The sequence below is a fragment of the Patiria miniata genome, unplaced genomic scaffold (genome assembly GCF_015706575.1).
Source record: "Patiria miniata isolate m_02_andy unplaced genomic scaffold, ASM1570657v1 HiC_scaffold_7, whole genome shotgun sequence".
NCBI lineage: Eukaryota > Metazoa > Echinodermata > Asteroidea > Valvatida > Asterinidae > Patiria > Patiria miniata.
In genome coordinates, this window is record NW_024037074.1 from 33,906,486 (window position 1) to 33,923,639 (window position 17,154).

Sequence of the window (17,154 nt, forward strand, 5' to 3'; positions counted from 1 at the left end):
ACATGCACACAATCTAATAGATTCTGGTTATGTTGGTTTCTGGATAAAATGTAAACATTACCAATAATTGAACAAAAAAAGAACGCATGGCTTGTTGAAAGACTTGGAGTTCGATAACACAAATACATTTTCATTTTAATACATCATGTACAGTCATTGTAGCGGCCAAATTCAGATTTCTTCTTTTTGCCTTGTGAGGGCGCTGTACTAGAAACACGGTAACCAAGCATTCCAAAGCAACATGGCTTCAGCGTTTTAGAGTTTGCAACCAAAGCAATTATCCCGCCGAGATTTATTAAACGGTCATTGTACAGCAGCTTGCTCTTAAACAATTTATATAATTGATTTAGTGCTTAGTGTGATATTTAGTTCTGTTTAGTAAGCCTAAAAGTTGTATTTTCAAAGCATTTTTTGGTTGCATAGTCACATGTTAATTATTGTGGAACATGTTATTGTTAGAAAGCACATGTATGTATTATACTGCAGGTCCAGACTGGGACCTTAAGTGCTCAAAACGATGCAAAAGAAGATCTGGCCAACTTTACTTACCCTTTAGCCAGCAAATTTCTCCAAAACTGTCATTGTGGCAAAGAAAAGGTCCTGAGTATTTCACCAACCAAGTTTGAAGCTTCAATTCAATTTTTAAAGGAGACTTTTCTTCAATATTTGGCAGCTTGCACATGAGAGGGAAGTCAAGTGATTTCACAATGAGGCTAAAGACTAGACTTCTACATGTCCATCCATAGTCCAACTGTTTCACAGGACTGACTTCTTCATTCATTGTCACTAGTCAGGTCTCTGTTATGGAGAAATGTGTAGAAATAGTGACTTAGTACCCGTCATCCTAGATATTTCTGTTGGCACAGCTGACAGTTGTTGACGCAGTACTGAAGAGTTGTTGGACTGGTTATTTCAGATGCCAGTCTATTTTCTGGTATTGCATGTTTTCAATACATTAAGTTTTGGAACTTTCATACACAGTATTGAGAGTCCCAAATTTTCGGACTACTGCAAGTCGAGATTTATACAGGGTGTAGATAAACAATTCTTGCATTTAGACATCAATATTCTTTAAAATGTGGAGTAGGTGGTATAAATGCAATTGTTGGACTGACACTGGGTTAAGGTCATATAGTTGGTAAACTCACATCTGTCCATGTACATTGTAAGGGCCTACATGTGTTTTTACATAAACATTGCTTTGGACATGTGTGTGCATGTGTATAGTACATGTAAGTGATATGTAATAAGCTAATTCTGTTAGAATAAGGTTACACAAACACTGGGTAATTTCTTGTAATACATACGTATTATTTTCTATTTTATTGTAGTCAATCTGTGCCTGACATCATGTACGACTACAAAATTGAGACAGAAGTTGTACTACATAATAACTTTTCTGGATCTGCACAGCATTGTCGTCTTTAATCTTTGGTAGATTCAGTCATGTTTAATATATCATGTTATGTTCATGTTCAGTCATAATTCTACCGGACCAGATGGAAAGGGTCAGGTCACGCCGCAACGACTGCGATGAATTTGATGGCATCAACATTTTATGATGGGTGCCGGTGACAGATGAACCTGAGAATGAGTCGTCAAAACCCTGGTTCATTCTCTTTGATGGAGGAAGAATCATGGAACTCGAACTGGAACTCGGCATACAGATCTTTGTGGACATTAAACCAGTAGCAGGGTCTACAAAAAAATGAATTAGAAAGGCCAAAAAAAAAATAATAAGTCGGTCTCTGGTCAGCGCGCGCGTCGATTTTAATCATGCGCGTCAATCTTTTTTTCCCAAAATGTTCCGCGGTAGCTCCAACAGCGGCCTATACTGCCGCACCTCCTCAATTTTTTTTTACCAAAGAGCACCAAGGAATGGGAAATTGCACCAAGGCAAATGATCGAGAGCACCAAGGCAAATTATGGAGAACATCAATGTACACGAGGACACAAAAAAGCAAAATAGTACCCCACCTTGTCTGTACAATCCAAGCTTGAAGAATATTTGTGGTCACAGCTATGGTGGCTCTGAGGGGACATCGCAAGTCGTGAATAATGACGTCAATATTTGCATCAAAAAATTGACGACTTGCGCTCCGGTCGCAAAAATGTTGACACTTCTTATTTTCCAAAAAGCTAGGTATTCCATGCTTTCGCGTGTAAAACCGGTTAAGAACGCCCACATTGCTAGTTATGTAATCGAGTTTTGCCTGTGGTCGTTCATTGTGTGACACACAAACAACATCGGAAAACAGTGTTTGGTGAACACACCTGATGTGCGACAGAATCGAAAACCAAAGTGCATCTTTTGAGCCTTTTTTTTTTCTTTAGAAATTATTTTTTTATGTATGAAACGAATGCGGTGATTGGCTTAATGGCCAACTCGTTCCCTGATCAACTCGCCCCTGGCCGGTTTAGAGCTACTTTTTACTACAACGAAAAAGTTGAATGAATAATTTCTTTTGTAAATCATTGTACATGTAGTTACTAAATCAAACGTTCGAACATAATTAAAATTGACTCCTTGATTATAGTTTGCATTTCGCACACTGTTTAACTGTCCAAAATGTACATCTGACACAGTGGAGCTGCGGCCGCCCAAACAGATTTTTATAGACATTTACATGCCCTGATAGATTTGAGATGGACTTAATGTTCGCTCAGAAATAGTAATAATATACTTAATATAATATTATGTTTTCACCTTTTTTCTTGCTTAAACAGTTTTAAACCAAATTTAAAAATGCATAAAATTGCTACTTGTTAGGATGGGGGATGGCCCTAAATGCCCCCCCCCCCCAACGATATGCCGGTGCACTGAAGGTGGAACACTATTAAAGGCCTTATTAATGACATTATAACATTACTCAGTAAACATACTAAAAACCATATGCAACGTAACAAGCTTTCAAACTGTCGTCCTGTCAATTGGTTCCATAGACATATGATAGGTTTTATTATATGTCTATGATTGGTTCACGCACGGTGTTCTCATGTCTGCTGCCCTCTCTCGGCTTGCAGTCTCTGACGACTAAATTAAGTTTCCGTTGTTTTTCCAGCTCTTTCAGTTTGGAGTGTTCCCCAGTAAAACTGTGCCCCCTGTTGCGGGAAAAGTTAAATTTGACATCGTCGAAATAATGATACTTGACTGCTCGACCCTCCAGGTCTTTGTAAAACGGGTAGAATCCGAAGAGAGTGATGTTCGAGCAGAACGTCCGAGCGACTGCGTACATGTCTAATCCAAGTGTGGCTGTTCGATGTAGACCCCATGCCCTGCAAGGAGGGAAATTGAAGGGTCGGGGTGAGGAGAGCAGAAATTACATTAGTTATGAGCTGTCCGAAGAGCCATCGAACGAAAAAAATCGGCCCACGATAAGTACTCAAATACAGTTTTGGTCATTTTGCCAACTTATCCTGACCATGCCGTCTACTAATCATGATAGCGTCTACTGATCATGATGGTTCTCAATACAATCAGCTACTATAGTTTGATCTCGTGAAATTCCTCATGGTGCTCATACAAGATCGCTTATTCGTCCTTGAGACATCTCATGGTCAACTCAACGAAGCAAGAAGAGGAGAATTAGAAATGGTCTTCCTCAGGGCTCTGTATTTGCCTATGTGATGTTCAATATTATTTTACGCAGCTGATATGCCGTCTGGCAAATGCTCGCAGTACACCTACCACTGATGACTCTGCTTTGGGTTTTGCTGACAGGTCATTTTGAAGCTATCAAAGCGTCACTCGAGAAGGACCTCAACAGCCTCAGTCACAACTTCCACCAGTGGCACCTAAAACTCAGCCTCCCAAAGACTGTCTGCTATGTATTTCATTTGGCCAACCGCTGTGCTAAGAGGACATTGGACATCAGCCTGAACTTCGCAGTTCGGAACTCCCTACTCCCTTGCATTTAGCAACCTGTTGTCATCTCTCCCCGGCTCATGTCTTTGCGTATGCGTCTCAGCACGCTTCCCATTTCATACCACATGATCAAAAAAAGGAAACATCGTAACCCTCCACAAAAACAAAGGTAGCCGACAAGACTGCAAGTAACTACAGGGGCATCTCATCTGTGTTAGCTTGGAAGGTCTTTGCCCGATATCTGGTACAATTGGCTACAGCTAGGTCATCGCCAACAGAATCCTCCCCAAAAGTTTGTGTGGCTTTCGCCCATCCCGCTCCACTATATTGACATGGTACTCTCCTTGAGACAACTTCAGGAGAAGTGTGTTGAACAACGGAGACCTCTGTACATGATCTTCGTCGACTTAACTAAGGTGTTCGACAACGTGAGTCGTTCAGGCCTGTTTTCCATCCTAAGGCTCTTGGGCTGCCCGGATAGGCTGTTATCTACCCTGATGTGTTTTCATGACGACATGTCTGCGCAGAAATGTGCGATAAAATGTGCGACATCGCAGAAATCTGCACAGAAATGGGCGATAAAATGTGCGACATTTCACATTTCTGCCCAGATTTCTGCGACAAAATGTGCGACATCGCAGAAATCTGCGCAGAAATGTGCGATAAATGTGCGACATCGCAGAAATCGGCGCAGATATCTGCAATATAAAGTGCGATATTGCAGAAATCTGCGCAGAAATGTGCGATAAAATGTGCGACATCGCAGAAATCGGCGCAGATTTCTGCAATAAAATGTGCGATATTGCAGAAATCTGCGATAAAATGTGCGATATGGCAGAAATCGGCGCAGAAATGTGCGATAAAATGTGCGACATCGCAGAAATCTGCGCAGATTTCTGCGATAAAATGTGCGACATCGCAGAAATCTGCGCAGATTGCTGCGATAAAATGTGCGACATCGCAGAAATCTGCGCAGATTTCTGCAATAAAATGTGCGACATCGCAGAAATCTGCGCAGATTTTTGCGATAAAATGAGCGACATCGCAGAAATCTGCGCATATTTCTGCGATAAAATGTGCGACATCGCAGAAATCTGCACAGAAATGTGCGATAAAAATGTGCGACATCGCAGAAATCTGCGCAGATTTCTGCGATAAAATGTGCGACATCGCAGAAATCTGCGCAGAAATCTTGATTAGTGATGTCCCTTCAGGGCCACCATACAGAATAAATGTCTACTGAATAAAATGAGTAAAATATCGACATACACAGATCACTTTGTTTTTTCTTTGACTTTACTTACTTTTCGACATGAATACCTTTCCAGCTGAAAGCAAACCGAATACCTGTGAATCCGTTCTTTCTGATCCCATCGATTATAGATCGATACTTCCCACAATAGTCACAATGAGTGCCAGGTTGATACAAATGTTTCGGGTACCACAAAATTCGAATATTCGAAGTTCGAACACGGTCAAGAAATTGAGCCCGTATCTTTAGATTTTCAGTAGTGTTTGTGTTCCCCATGGCACGACCGTATTTAAGCAACAGAGTCAAGTTGATAACACTTAAACTGGTCGCTTTGCCGACGTCAACTTCGTAGCCTTTTATCAGCGCCCCATTGGCGCGGATAACAAAGTCATGTGAGTCGATGAAATCCCCGCAACTGCTGTTGTTTAAGATACCGCTGTTACCGATCACAGCACAGCTAGGCTGCCGTGGGATGAGCTCCACTTCAGGGAAATGTTCCTCCAAGTTACATCGCTCCACCTCAAGCACTAAGGATTCATTAGAGGCGTTGCTTGCACTTGCTACACGGACAACTGGATAGTGATATTGGTTGAAGGTCATGTTTTCAGTTGGTGTATCGTTCTTGTAGACGAAGACGGCCAAATCCAGGGGGACGCAAATATCACCTGCAGATCTGTCAATGAAGAAAGAAAGAAACGCTTTGGATTCCTTCGTATCAAATCTAGGGAAATCACCGTTGAGCCCACACATTTTTTCAAGCAGACTGAAGATTATGGACCATGCAAACAACGCACGTTCACAATACAAATGTCTAACGCACTAAAACGAATGACAAAAACCCTAAATCTGTGTTTTACATACAGCGCCCATCTTCACAGCTAAACAAATTTGCTAAAACTAAGACGAATCAGAGTGCTAAATACGTGTAACTGAAATCTGAGCTTTTGAAGTAAACTTAAAATTGACATTTTGAGCCGATAATGTGGAACGAATTTAAAGGATCGTTCTATGGAATTTGTATGATATAAACGTGTTAAAGTTACCGGGAAAACATATAGATGAAATTTGCCAAACCTAGCCAGCATACATTCATGTTGCTGCAGTTTTCATAATGAGTTATAAATTCACACACTCTACCTCAGGGGCGAAAATCCGGGGGGGGGGAGTAGTATATACCCCCCCCCACACACACACACACACCCAGACTTACATTACATACCTAGTGTGGACATTGCTTTGTTTTCGTGTAGTTAAGAAAACTCGGTACAAAAAATAACTTTACTTAAACTGTGAAAACTCTTTTAACCCAATTTTTTTTCTATGATTCCCTTTAGTGTTTCTCTTCATTCTGCTACGGATAAACCTAACCCAAAAATGCCTCTAAACCTGTTTTCCAGAAAGGGCAAAACCTTATGTGGACACGACTTAGTCCACATAAGGTAAACACAACCTGCATTATGTGGACCTCTTTTGTTCACAAGTCCACATAGGGTATGTAACACAAACTCACACTGCTAGGCCCCACCCACTCCCCGTGCCACCGAATTCAGATCTTGTCTAAATTGCATAACCCAAAAAATGTAATGAATAGTTCGCATGTGAACACTTTTCACAGCCTCCCCTCCCCTCCACCTGCCACCCTTCCCCAAGCGCTCATATGAGAACCCCCCCCCCCCAAAGTCAACATGTACAATTTTGTTCATATGGCCTTTGGGAAAGTCTGACTTATGTATACAGTGGGGTTTTTTTACAACACTGGGCGGCTCGGAATATCCAAAATGTGCGAAGGAGAAGGGGTGTGTGTGTGTGTCAAAGGAGGGGGGATGGTGGGGAGGGGGGATGGTGGGAGGGGGATTTTGACACATGCATACATGTATACACATGTACATGTACATGTACATATTGCAAGTTACTTTCGGAATTACATTGAATGTGTGGTGAACAAAAGGACGTTTATTGTATTATTTTTAAAACAGGGGAAAGATGAGGCGATTTAGAGAGCAAATTACTCTTCTTTTTATATTGAAATACATGTACTTTAAAACAAGGACCACTCGATCCAGTGAAAACTCCAAGTGAAAACAGCATCTATTTGACTGAATGAATTTCACTCTATGTCTTGGCCTTAAACATGTATAGTTACGGTCTGGTGTACATTTTAAGTTAAGGCATTTTAAGTTGAAACACACCTGCGTAGTGCATATAAATAATGTGGACTTTCCCCATGGCAATATATGTAACCTTATCAATAATTCTTCATGTAGAATTATTTGGGGGGGGGGGGGTGGGGTACGGGGGAGTTGCTCATATGAGCACTGGAGGAGGGGGAGGGTGGTGGGGAGGGGGTTGGAGACGGCTGTTGATATTTTGCAAATTGATATCTATTTAGGCACATACATTTTAGCAAAAATCTGAATTTGGTGGCAAAGGGAGGGGCGGGGCATAGCGGGGCGGGGAGGACTGGACATCATTTGACTAACGGATGCTCTTCAATCAGAGGCGTTGGACACAATTATGGGGCATTATTATCCATTGCGGCTTAAATTTATGCCGGCAAACACAAGATTTTTGCCGACGTGGCAATGAGTTTACCGACAAAGCCAAGTTATTAGTGGGAGGTCACATCCCCCATCACCCCAAGCAATGCCCCGGAGTGGGGGGTGTGATTTCTAAAGTGTTCACTTGCAAATGATTTATTTACATTTTTTTCGTTATGCAAATTAACATACAAGATCTGAATTCGGTGGCTACATTCAGGAACGCTTCCAATTATACATGTTATTACTTAAAACAAAGGCAAAAATAAGAAAATACACTTTTTAAGGTTTTGTGAAAATCACCATTTTGGAGCGCTACTGCAAACGGTATTCAATAACCCAAGATTTCCTCACCAGATATGAAAAGACGAAATTTCCTTTTGGCGTCGTCATGCTTCAGCAGTAGTCGAGTACTTTTTTCCGAGTACCGAGTACTGTCGAGTTTCATAGGTTACCGAGTACGAGTACGAGTACTAATTGTACTTGCGAGTACAAGTACAGGTCTCCGAGTACGAGTACGAGTACTTCCGAGTACGAATACAAGTACTTCTGAGTACGAGTACGAGTACAAGTACGGGTACTTTTATTCCGAGTACGAGTACGAGTACGGGTACTCCTATTTCCGAATACGGCCATACGGCAAATGGTTCATTGTGCGTAATTGGCCTAGGCCCAGTCAGACCGATATACAGACCCACTCATGGCTAGCTGTTAATTAAATGTGTTTGTCCGGACGTGCACAGAGGAATATCAGTAAACTTCGATTTCTCCGCCAATCAACCATTTCAAACTGAAAGTATCGATAAAATAATATTCCATTTTGTACGAGTACTTTGATGATCAAGTACAATTTCGACATGTCGAGTGCGATTACTTTGCTGCCCGAGTACGAGTACCGTTATTTTGTGTTCGAGTACTTCGACATTCGAGTACGAGTACGAGTACTCTAAACAAAGTACCCGAGTAGTACTCGAGTACGGAGTATGAGTACTGCAACACTGACTACAAGTACAATACACAGAAGGAACAGCTATTTTTATGAATTATAACGTGAATAATGACAAGTTAATGCTTGTTGTGTAGTATATAATTATGCTATAATATAGCAAATTATTATCAAAACGCTTTATTGGGTAAAAGACCGTAAATACTGGTACTAAACACCCCGTGAAATTTATTAACTGCGCATTTAAAAACCTTTCGTACTTTCTGTCTCCACTTGTCAATGCTATTGAATACATTTTGCAAGTTGGGATGTTCGAGAAATACCTCGAAATACGCATTTTTGTTCTCATCAGGAAAAAGTGGCCGGGGATGATTAAATAGCCCATCTCCCCCGGTCAAAAAGTGTGAGCTTGTCTTACATACGCAGTGTGGACTTCCGAACAAAAGACGTCCACATAATGTAGGTAGCAGCGACGAAGTGAGGACTTGCCCACGTCCACACAGTGTTTCCCCATTTCTGGAAAACAGGTTTAGAGGCATTTTTGGGTTAGGTTTAGGTAGCAGAATGAAGAGAAACACTAAAGGGAATCATTGAAAAAAAATTGGGTTGTAAGAGTTTTCACAGTTTGAGAAAAATGAGTTTTTCCACTGGTGTTCCTTAACTACACGAAAAGAAAGGAAAGTCCACACTAGGTATGTGAAACAAGTCGGTGTGTGTGCGTGTGTGTGTGTGTGTGTGTGTGTGGGGACTATACGACCTACTTTTCATCCGCTTGTCTAACAGTGATACACAGTGTGATTCTGTTTGTGAAACTGTGCTAGATTCAGGAACACTTCCAATTATACACGTTATTACTCAAAAAAGGGGAAACAACCTGACAATACACTTTTTAAGGTTACAGTACTTTGCATTTTGGCTTGATGACCTTTGAAAATAACGATTTTTTGAGCGTGGACACTTATGTAAAGTATTTACACGAAACGGATCTGAAGAGTCATTTCGTGTGAATGAAAAAAAAATCGATTGAAAAAAATACTATTTGGGATAAAAGGACTTGGTGAGTAGGCTATAGTAACCAAAATAGACATTATAAATCAATATTGTGCTCGTTGCCATGGTGAACGGGCCATTATGTGTTTTGGCCATTTTGGGTCAATATTTTGAGGCTGCAAAAATTCATTTTTCGCGGTACTACCTCCACCAAGGACGTCATCGGATTTGGTTAGTTTGTTGGTTGGTTGGTTTGTCTGTTAATAAGATAACTCAAAAAGTTATGAACGGATTTGCATGAAAAAAAACATTTTAGGGGTGGTCCTTGGTAAAAGTACAAATCGAATAGATTTTGGAAGTTATCCGGATTGGGGCCTGGATCAAAGGATTCTTTTCCATTTATGTGAAGTAATGATTTTGATTGCTATATGCAATTGCCTAAATAGATATCAATTTGCAAGTGCAACTTTCATAATCTACACCAACAGCCGTCTCACAGTCCCCTCCCCTACAACCCCTCCCCCTCCTCCAGCGCTCATATAAGCAACTCCCCGTCCCCCTCCCTCCCAAAGAATTCTACACGAAGAATTATTGATAAGGTTACATATATTGCCATAGTGAAAGTCCACATTATTTATATGCACTATGCAGGTATTGCTTCTTTTTTTTAAACATCATATATATAATTATTTTCAAAACAGGGAAGTGATCAGGCGATTTAGAGAGCAAATAACTCTTATTTTGTTTTATTGAAATGCATGTACTTTAAAACAAGGATCACTCCAGTGAAAACTCTTAGTGAAGACTTGCATCTATTTGATTGAATGAATTATCTTGGCCCTACATGTAGTAACGGTCAGATCGAGTAATAAAAGTTAAGTTGAACAGACTACCGTTGTGGGGTCTGCGATGTCCTGCAAATTCGTAATTTCCTAATCAACATAAAATTGTGAGTCTAATTTTCCAACGTTTTAGTGGTCAGCGTGGCCGCACCTTTGTGGCGTGTCCATTGTTGCACGACAAGCGATTTTAAATCGATTGGTGCTCATAAATTACAGGGTATAAAAACATGGAAATGTTTTGTTAATTTGTTAATTCAAAAATGTTAACGTTGAAGTATTAAAAGCAAGGACATATTCACGATTGTGTAGTTAAGAATTCCTTTATACATTGTGGTTATATTTAATACTGTCTGGAATATTTGATTATTTAAAAATGACTTTACTGACCTTTAATAGACTTATCTGATTCCGAATAATACCTGCTTTTGTCACTTTAGAAAGATTTACAAGGTGGAAAATGCAATTTTCTTACGCAGGTCACGTTTTTGCCGAGTCAAAACTACCCCAACCCCTATCCCGCCGCCAGGCGCATTGACGTGTATAAAGGGGTATTGCGCAATCTCGTATTTTTGACTAGTTAACCCCATATTTCTCTCAAACAAAGCTTGTAATATGTCTATGACATAGCTGTTTGTTCAGAATGTGGTATAACAAACAACTTACAAGTAGAATGTATTCATCCGTGGGGAAAGGTGTCCTAAACTTCACAATCGCGATAAAATAACAAAGGGAAAAACCTGAAAATACACTTTTTAAGGTTGCATTACCTTGCATTTTGGCTTGATGACGATTTTTGAGCATGGACAACTTATGTGAAGTATTTACACGAAATGACTCTTCAGAGTCATTTCGTGTTAATACTTCATATAAATGTCCACACTTTTGTATATTTTGTGGGATGAGAGGACTTGGGGAGTAAGTGATCAAAATAGAATTTATAAATCAATATTTTTCCCGTTGACATGGTAACGGGCCATTATGTGTTTTGGCCATTTGGGGCCAAATTTGAGGCTACAAAAATTCATTTTTCGCGTCAACTTCCGCCAAGAAGGTCATTTTTTCATCGGATTTGGTTAGTTTGTTGGTTGGTTGGTTTGTCTGTTAACAAGATAACTCAAAGGGGGGGGGGGTATGATGGACAATAACGTGTAAATTATTTTCGCAAACGGACTTGATATTTCTTAATTATTAAATAGCATTCCTGGAAACTAATACCCGACAACACCGAGACTGATAATTTGATCAAAATGCAGCGTGCAGAGGCAACTAATGGTTGTGTCTCTTTTGTTGATGTTCATAAAAAATGCAAAATATCTGCTTGTCTATTTCCTTTTTACATAAAGCGGCACAAAGACGGAGGATTAATGATATCATTAAGAGTTGTTTTCATTAAAAGGTATCGTTGCCTTGATGCAAAGCGTTTGGGTATTATCATCTATGGAGAAGTTGTTAAGCTTGACGAACATGCAACGCATGATTGTATAGTTTTGGGAATTTGAAAGGTTATTGTTGGTATATTTATATACGTGCTTTTTCAACATTTCGATTTTTCTTTTCCGAACGAAATGTAAAAGAATATAATGTCCTGCAACAAATGCCTCCCCCCCCCCCGGCTCTCCCCATTTAAAATCTTGAAATTAACAAATTTGTCTTTGTCTTCAGTGCCCCAAATTTAATGTTGGCAATAAGAGTTTTTATAGCGATTTTTTATTAAATCATTTCTCGTAATATATCAGACAAGAGTTTTGCTAATTGCCCGATATTCCAATTTAAGCCGTGAGAGTCGTTTTATCTTAAATATGATCTCAATATGATTTAAAGCAAATCTTGAATTTGTAAGTGTCATTTTTAGGCAACCTGTCAAGAAAGACATTTTTGTGAATTGATGATTGTTAATGTTTAACGTGAAGTGAATTACTTTTCAACGGGATAAATAGGGGGAAACAAGGCAGAGGTATGATTTCCTACGAAGCTTGGGGGAGTAATTTAAAACAAGTTGAAAATAACAAAAAAACACAAATCAACTCCGACCCAGATCAAATCAATACCCTACAGTTTATCTCTTGTTCCTCTGCCAGTTTATTGTTCATATAAGAACGGGTGGGGAAAACCTCAAATGCACCGACGAACACGAGAGAATCCACGACAGTGCTTCAACAACGGGATATCCATACGGAACGAGTTTTTTTGCATGTCAGCAAGTCGTCTTCGGTAAGTCGACTTGGCGAGATAATACATCTGGACAAGTCGTCATCTCGACTTCGGAAAGTCGACTTGACGAAATAATACATCTGGACAAGTCGTCATGTCGACTTATGGAAGTCGACTTGGAGAGATAATGCCTCTGGACAAGTCACCAAGTCATCTTCGGTAAGTCGACTTGGCGAGATAATACATCTGGACAAGTCGTCAAGTCGACTTTGGTAAGTCGACTTAGCGATACAATTATGTGATTAAGTCGCCTTACTCTCGGCGATATGTCAACATGACGTGATAAATTATCTGAGCAAATAAAGAAGGGGATGGCACTGATGGAGCGCCGTAAAGTACGCTGTTCACCGGTGAGTGTTTGTTTACTACAAATACATGAATTAATTTTTTTCAAAATTTTTTAAAACTCGACCAGAAGAAACTCTTGCATGTCTGTACACGTACACGAATTTGCCCGTGTGGATTGCACAATGGACTACCGGGATGAGTCATTCGCAACAAATCTTACGGGTTGCTCCCTGCTCCATTCTAGATGATGTTCGCCGTACTCGATAATATTTAACTAAAAGATAAATTCTTCAATTAGACAATCATAATTGTTTCGTACATTTCAATTTACCTTAAATTCATATTTATTATACGTATATTATTCAATACCAGAATAATGGTACACGCCGTTAATTATTTGCATTTACGCAAGCCCCTCCGCCCATGGCACTCCCCGTGGTGAATGGTAGATTCCCGTTGCTCATTTTATGCTAATGAGGGTCACGTGGGGCCAAATCCGGCCTTCTGATTGGTCGAGAGCCCGTCAAAAATGGGGAAAATATCCTGGTTAGACGGGCTTCACTACTGTTGCGCAAAATATGTTCCTCAGAAAAAAATCATTGCATGAGCCCTTTAGGCCAAAAAAAATCTCCTGTCTCTGGTATGGAGCTTGCCTCAAAAGTGGTGCGGCGATGCGGCTTTTTTTTTACCGGTTTTTTTTCTTCAAATGTCGCTTGATGACTGCAAATAGTGCCCGACTAAAGTTAGTGCACATATATATGGGAGTCCAGAGTGGCCACATAAAGCTTATACTCGATCGTAACACCATCTAAAAAAACATGTGAAAAGTGTTCAGCAGCAGGATTCCAGTCAAACCAGTGAGTTTGGCGGTTTTGAGACATCATCTTACATTGAAAAAAAAACTCGTTCATTTTGCCGACGCGCATAGCTACGGCGACGCACGCGCATACCAGAAACCGGATACTTTTTTTGGCCTTAAGACCAGAGTCGAAGTACTTAATACTAATATACTCGTCCGTACTCGATTACATTATTTTCGTACTTGCACTCATACTCGCAAGATACAAATTACATGTACTCGGACTAATGGGAATGTTCTTCCGCTTGAATCTTTAATTTCTAAGAGGTCTCCTTACAAGCAGAACTCAGAACCAATTTTCAACTTGTTGGGAGGCTTTTGCATTTGCAAATTTCTAATGCCCATGGTTTGACAGAAACGTTTCAACTCAGCATTTGGAGTCATAAACCCTCTGAAAATTACTACACTGAAGCAGTCCCTGAATATAAACACTAGGTATACATGTAGGCCTATATAGGCTATCAGCTTCGGTCCATAAATTGGGCCACCTGTATCAGATGATCGAAAGGAACAATGCTCATAGCGATTTTTGGCGAGGTAGGCACATCTAGAGTTGGAACATGTGTGATAGCTTTGCAGTGTGAGCAGTGGCAGTTTTTTTTGGGGGGGGGGTGTTATCATTTTTGCAATTTTATCACATATTTTCTAACTACAGCGGTGCATATACCTTGCTAAAAATCACAATGAGCATTATTCTCCTCATTTGATACCGACCAAATCCCCAGGCTGATGGCCTAATAGAACTTACTTGCTGCACACCATCTTGCAGTGCAAAGTCACCTCTCGCATTTGCTCGGTTTGGACTACCGGCGATATCGTCGACGTGACCGTAGACCTGGCCGTCGATGCACTCTGTCTCGTTCGAGCATTGGCCAATTTACCCGGAGTCTTGGAATATGGTCGATTATACAGCGGTATGTAAGTCTTCTCAACTATGTAAAAACTCATCATCAATCCCATAATTGAAAAGATACATACAGCTGTGTACCACCACCAAACTGAATGGGCCGCCATCGTTTTTGTTTCAGTATCGGAAAGATGTCTGAGGTTAAGCTGTGTGCATTCAAATTGTAATGCACACACTGCGGAAGTAATGCATAGGTTTGGGTTAATACTAATAATAGCTAGTATATTAACACGCACGGAACATTCTACCACGGACGGATAGCATGTTCTGTGCGAGTTAGCTATTATAAAATAGCTAACTCGCACAGAACATTTTATAATACCTCACTCACAGATTCTGTATCTTGATTGGCCGAAAGCGAGTCACATGGCATTCGCTATTTCTGCTACCTTCCTGTGCAGGGCAACAAGTTCTATACCCGTAGTAAGCAACCAAAGTATTATGGTTTCAGGTTTCAGGGTTATTTCCATTCTGTAAGGAAATGTGAATACTCGCGTAGGCCTACACGGGGAGAAACTTCAATGGAACTTCAGATGAAAATTAATTAAAAGGAATAGGGACCTACCATGGACATAATGTGATGCAGTGAGTTCTCATTAGAAAAGAACTTTTGAAACTAGTTTTTGAAATCGGTCATTGTGTTCGAGAGTTATAAGCAATTATGTTTCGCAAAACGGGATAATTTTTAGCCAACAGGCCAAAGGTTTTTTGTTTGTTTATTTCCTTATTGGCACCGAAAAGAGGACTACAGAAATGTTATTTTTTTTGTATCCATGTCACTTGGTATCTGAACTGTTTGATATTTTGTTTTAACAGTGGTATGACATTAGGCTAAACAAAAATGAAAACAAAAGTTAAAATGACGATCAAATTTGCATAATTAATCAAAAACAAATATTTTAATCAAATGCCAAACTAGCCTTCAAAATCTCACTATTGGGAACATAATCAAGTGTGTAAGTAATTAAAGTGTCATATTTGCATGATTAATTATCAAATTATGCAAAATTGAGGAGGGCAACGCTTTGAGTGTTACTTTAGCGTGAAAATACTGTCGTTTCAATTTTTGGCATTTTTCAGAGAAAGACTTTTTTAAAAGATGAGCCTTCCAAATTTTCTAAGTTATCTAATATGCATAATTACGCAGAATATCATTGCCTTTGGGGAAAAAAAACAACACATTTCAACCAATTCCGAAAAATAATAATGGTACATGTATATAGAGGAAATGTTTGCATCAGTTGTGGACTTGTACTACAGCTTCACATATTGGCTATAAATAGTTAACTCCATGTTTTACAGTTCTTGCATATTTCATTAGATATGAACATGCACACAATCTAATAGATTCTGGTTATGTTGGTTTCTGGATAAAATGTAAACATTACCAATAATTGAACAAAAAAAGAATGCATGGCTTGTTGAAAGACTTGGAGTTCGATAACACAAATACATTTTCATTTTAATACATCATGTACAGTCATTGTAGCGGCCAAACTCAGATTTTTTGCCTTGTGAGGGCGCTGTACCAGAAACACGGTAACCAAGCATTCCAAAGCAACATGGCTTCAGCGTTTTAGAGTTTGCAACCAAAGCAATTATCCCGCCGAGATTTATTAAACGGTCATTGTACAGCAGCTTGCTCTTAAACAATTTATATCAATGATTTAGTGCTTAGTGTGATATTTAGTTCTGTTTTGTAAGCCTAAAAGTTGTATTTTCAAAGCATTTTTTGGTTGCATAGTCACATGTTAATTATTGTGGAACATGTTATTGTTAGAAAGCACATGTATGTATTATACTGCAGGTCCAGACTGGGACCTTAAGTGCTGAAAACGATGCAAAAGAAGATCTGGTCAACTTTACTCACTCTTTAGCCAGCAAATTTCTCCAAAACTGTCATTGTGGCAAAGAAAAGGTCCTGAGTATTTGTCCAACCAAGTTTGAAGCTTCAATTCAATTTTTAAAGGAGACTTTTCTTCAATATTTGGCAGCTTGCACATGAGAGGGAAGTCAAGTGATTTCAAAATGAGGCTCAAGACTAGACTTCTACATGTCCATCCATAGTCCAACTGTTTCACAAGACTGACTTCTTCATTCATTGTCATTAGTCAGGTGCCTGACTATGGAGAAATGTGTAGAAATAGTGACCTAGTACCCGACACCCTAGATATTTCTGTTGGCACAGCTGACAGTTGATTGACGCAGTACTGAAGAGTTGTTGGACTGGTTATTTCAGAAGCCAGTCTATTTTCTGGTATTGCATGTTTTCAATACCTTAAGTTTTGGGACTTTCATACACAGTATTGAAAGTCCCAAATTTTCGGACTACTGCAAGTCGAGGTTTATACAGGGTGTAGATAAACAATTCTTGCATTTAGACATCAATATTCTTTAAAATGTGGAGTAGGTGGTATAAATGCAATTGTTGGACTGACACTGGGTTTAGCTCATATA

At 39.7% G+C, this 17,154-nt stretch overlaps 1 protein-coding gene across 1 annotated transcript; it reads right to left on the bottom strand.

Annotated features, from left to right (window-relative positions):
• Positions 1 to 1,937: 1,937 nt before the first annotated feature.
• LOC119746368 (CMP-N-acetylneuraminate-poly-alpha-2,8-sialyltransferase-like) lies at positions 1,938 to 14,842 on the bottom strand. The gene is made up of 3 exons (XM_038223275.1): positions 14,539 to 14,842; positions 5,170 to 5,790; positions 1,938 to 3,276 (listed from the first exon to the last, which is right to left on the bottom strand). Exons 1-3 carry the CDS (start codon positions 14,802 to 14,804, stop codon positions 2,961 to 2,963), a joined length of 1,203 nt encoding a protein of 400 aa, XP_038079203.1. The 5' UTR covers positions 14,805 to 14,842; the 3' UTR covers positions 1,938 to 2,960.
• Positions 14,843 to 17,154: the final 2,312 nt, after the last annotated feature.

What these genes read in the sequence shown, in the direction of transcription:
- LOC119746368 (XM_038223275.1), bottom strand. Translation starts at nt 14,804, where the DNA reads ATGGCGGCCCATTCAGTTTGGTGGTGGTACACAGCTGTATGTATCTTT. An exon ending in TGCAAGATGGTGTGCAGCAA is followed by an intron (nt 5,791 to 14,538) that starts GTAAGTTCTATT and finishes CTTCATTGACAG; the next exon opens with ATCTGCAGGTGATATTTGCG. An exon ending in AAAGGTATTCATGTCGAAAA is followed by an intron (nt 3,277 to 5,169) that starts GTAAGTAAAGTC and finishes CCCTCCTTGCAG; the next exon opens with GGCATGGGGTCTACATCGAA.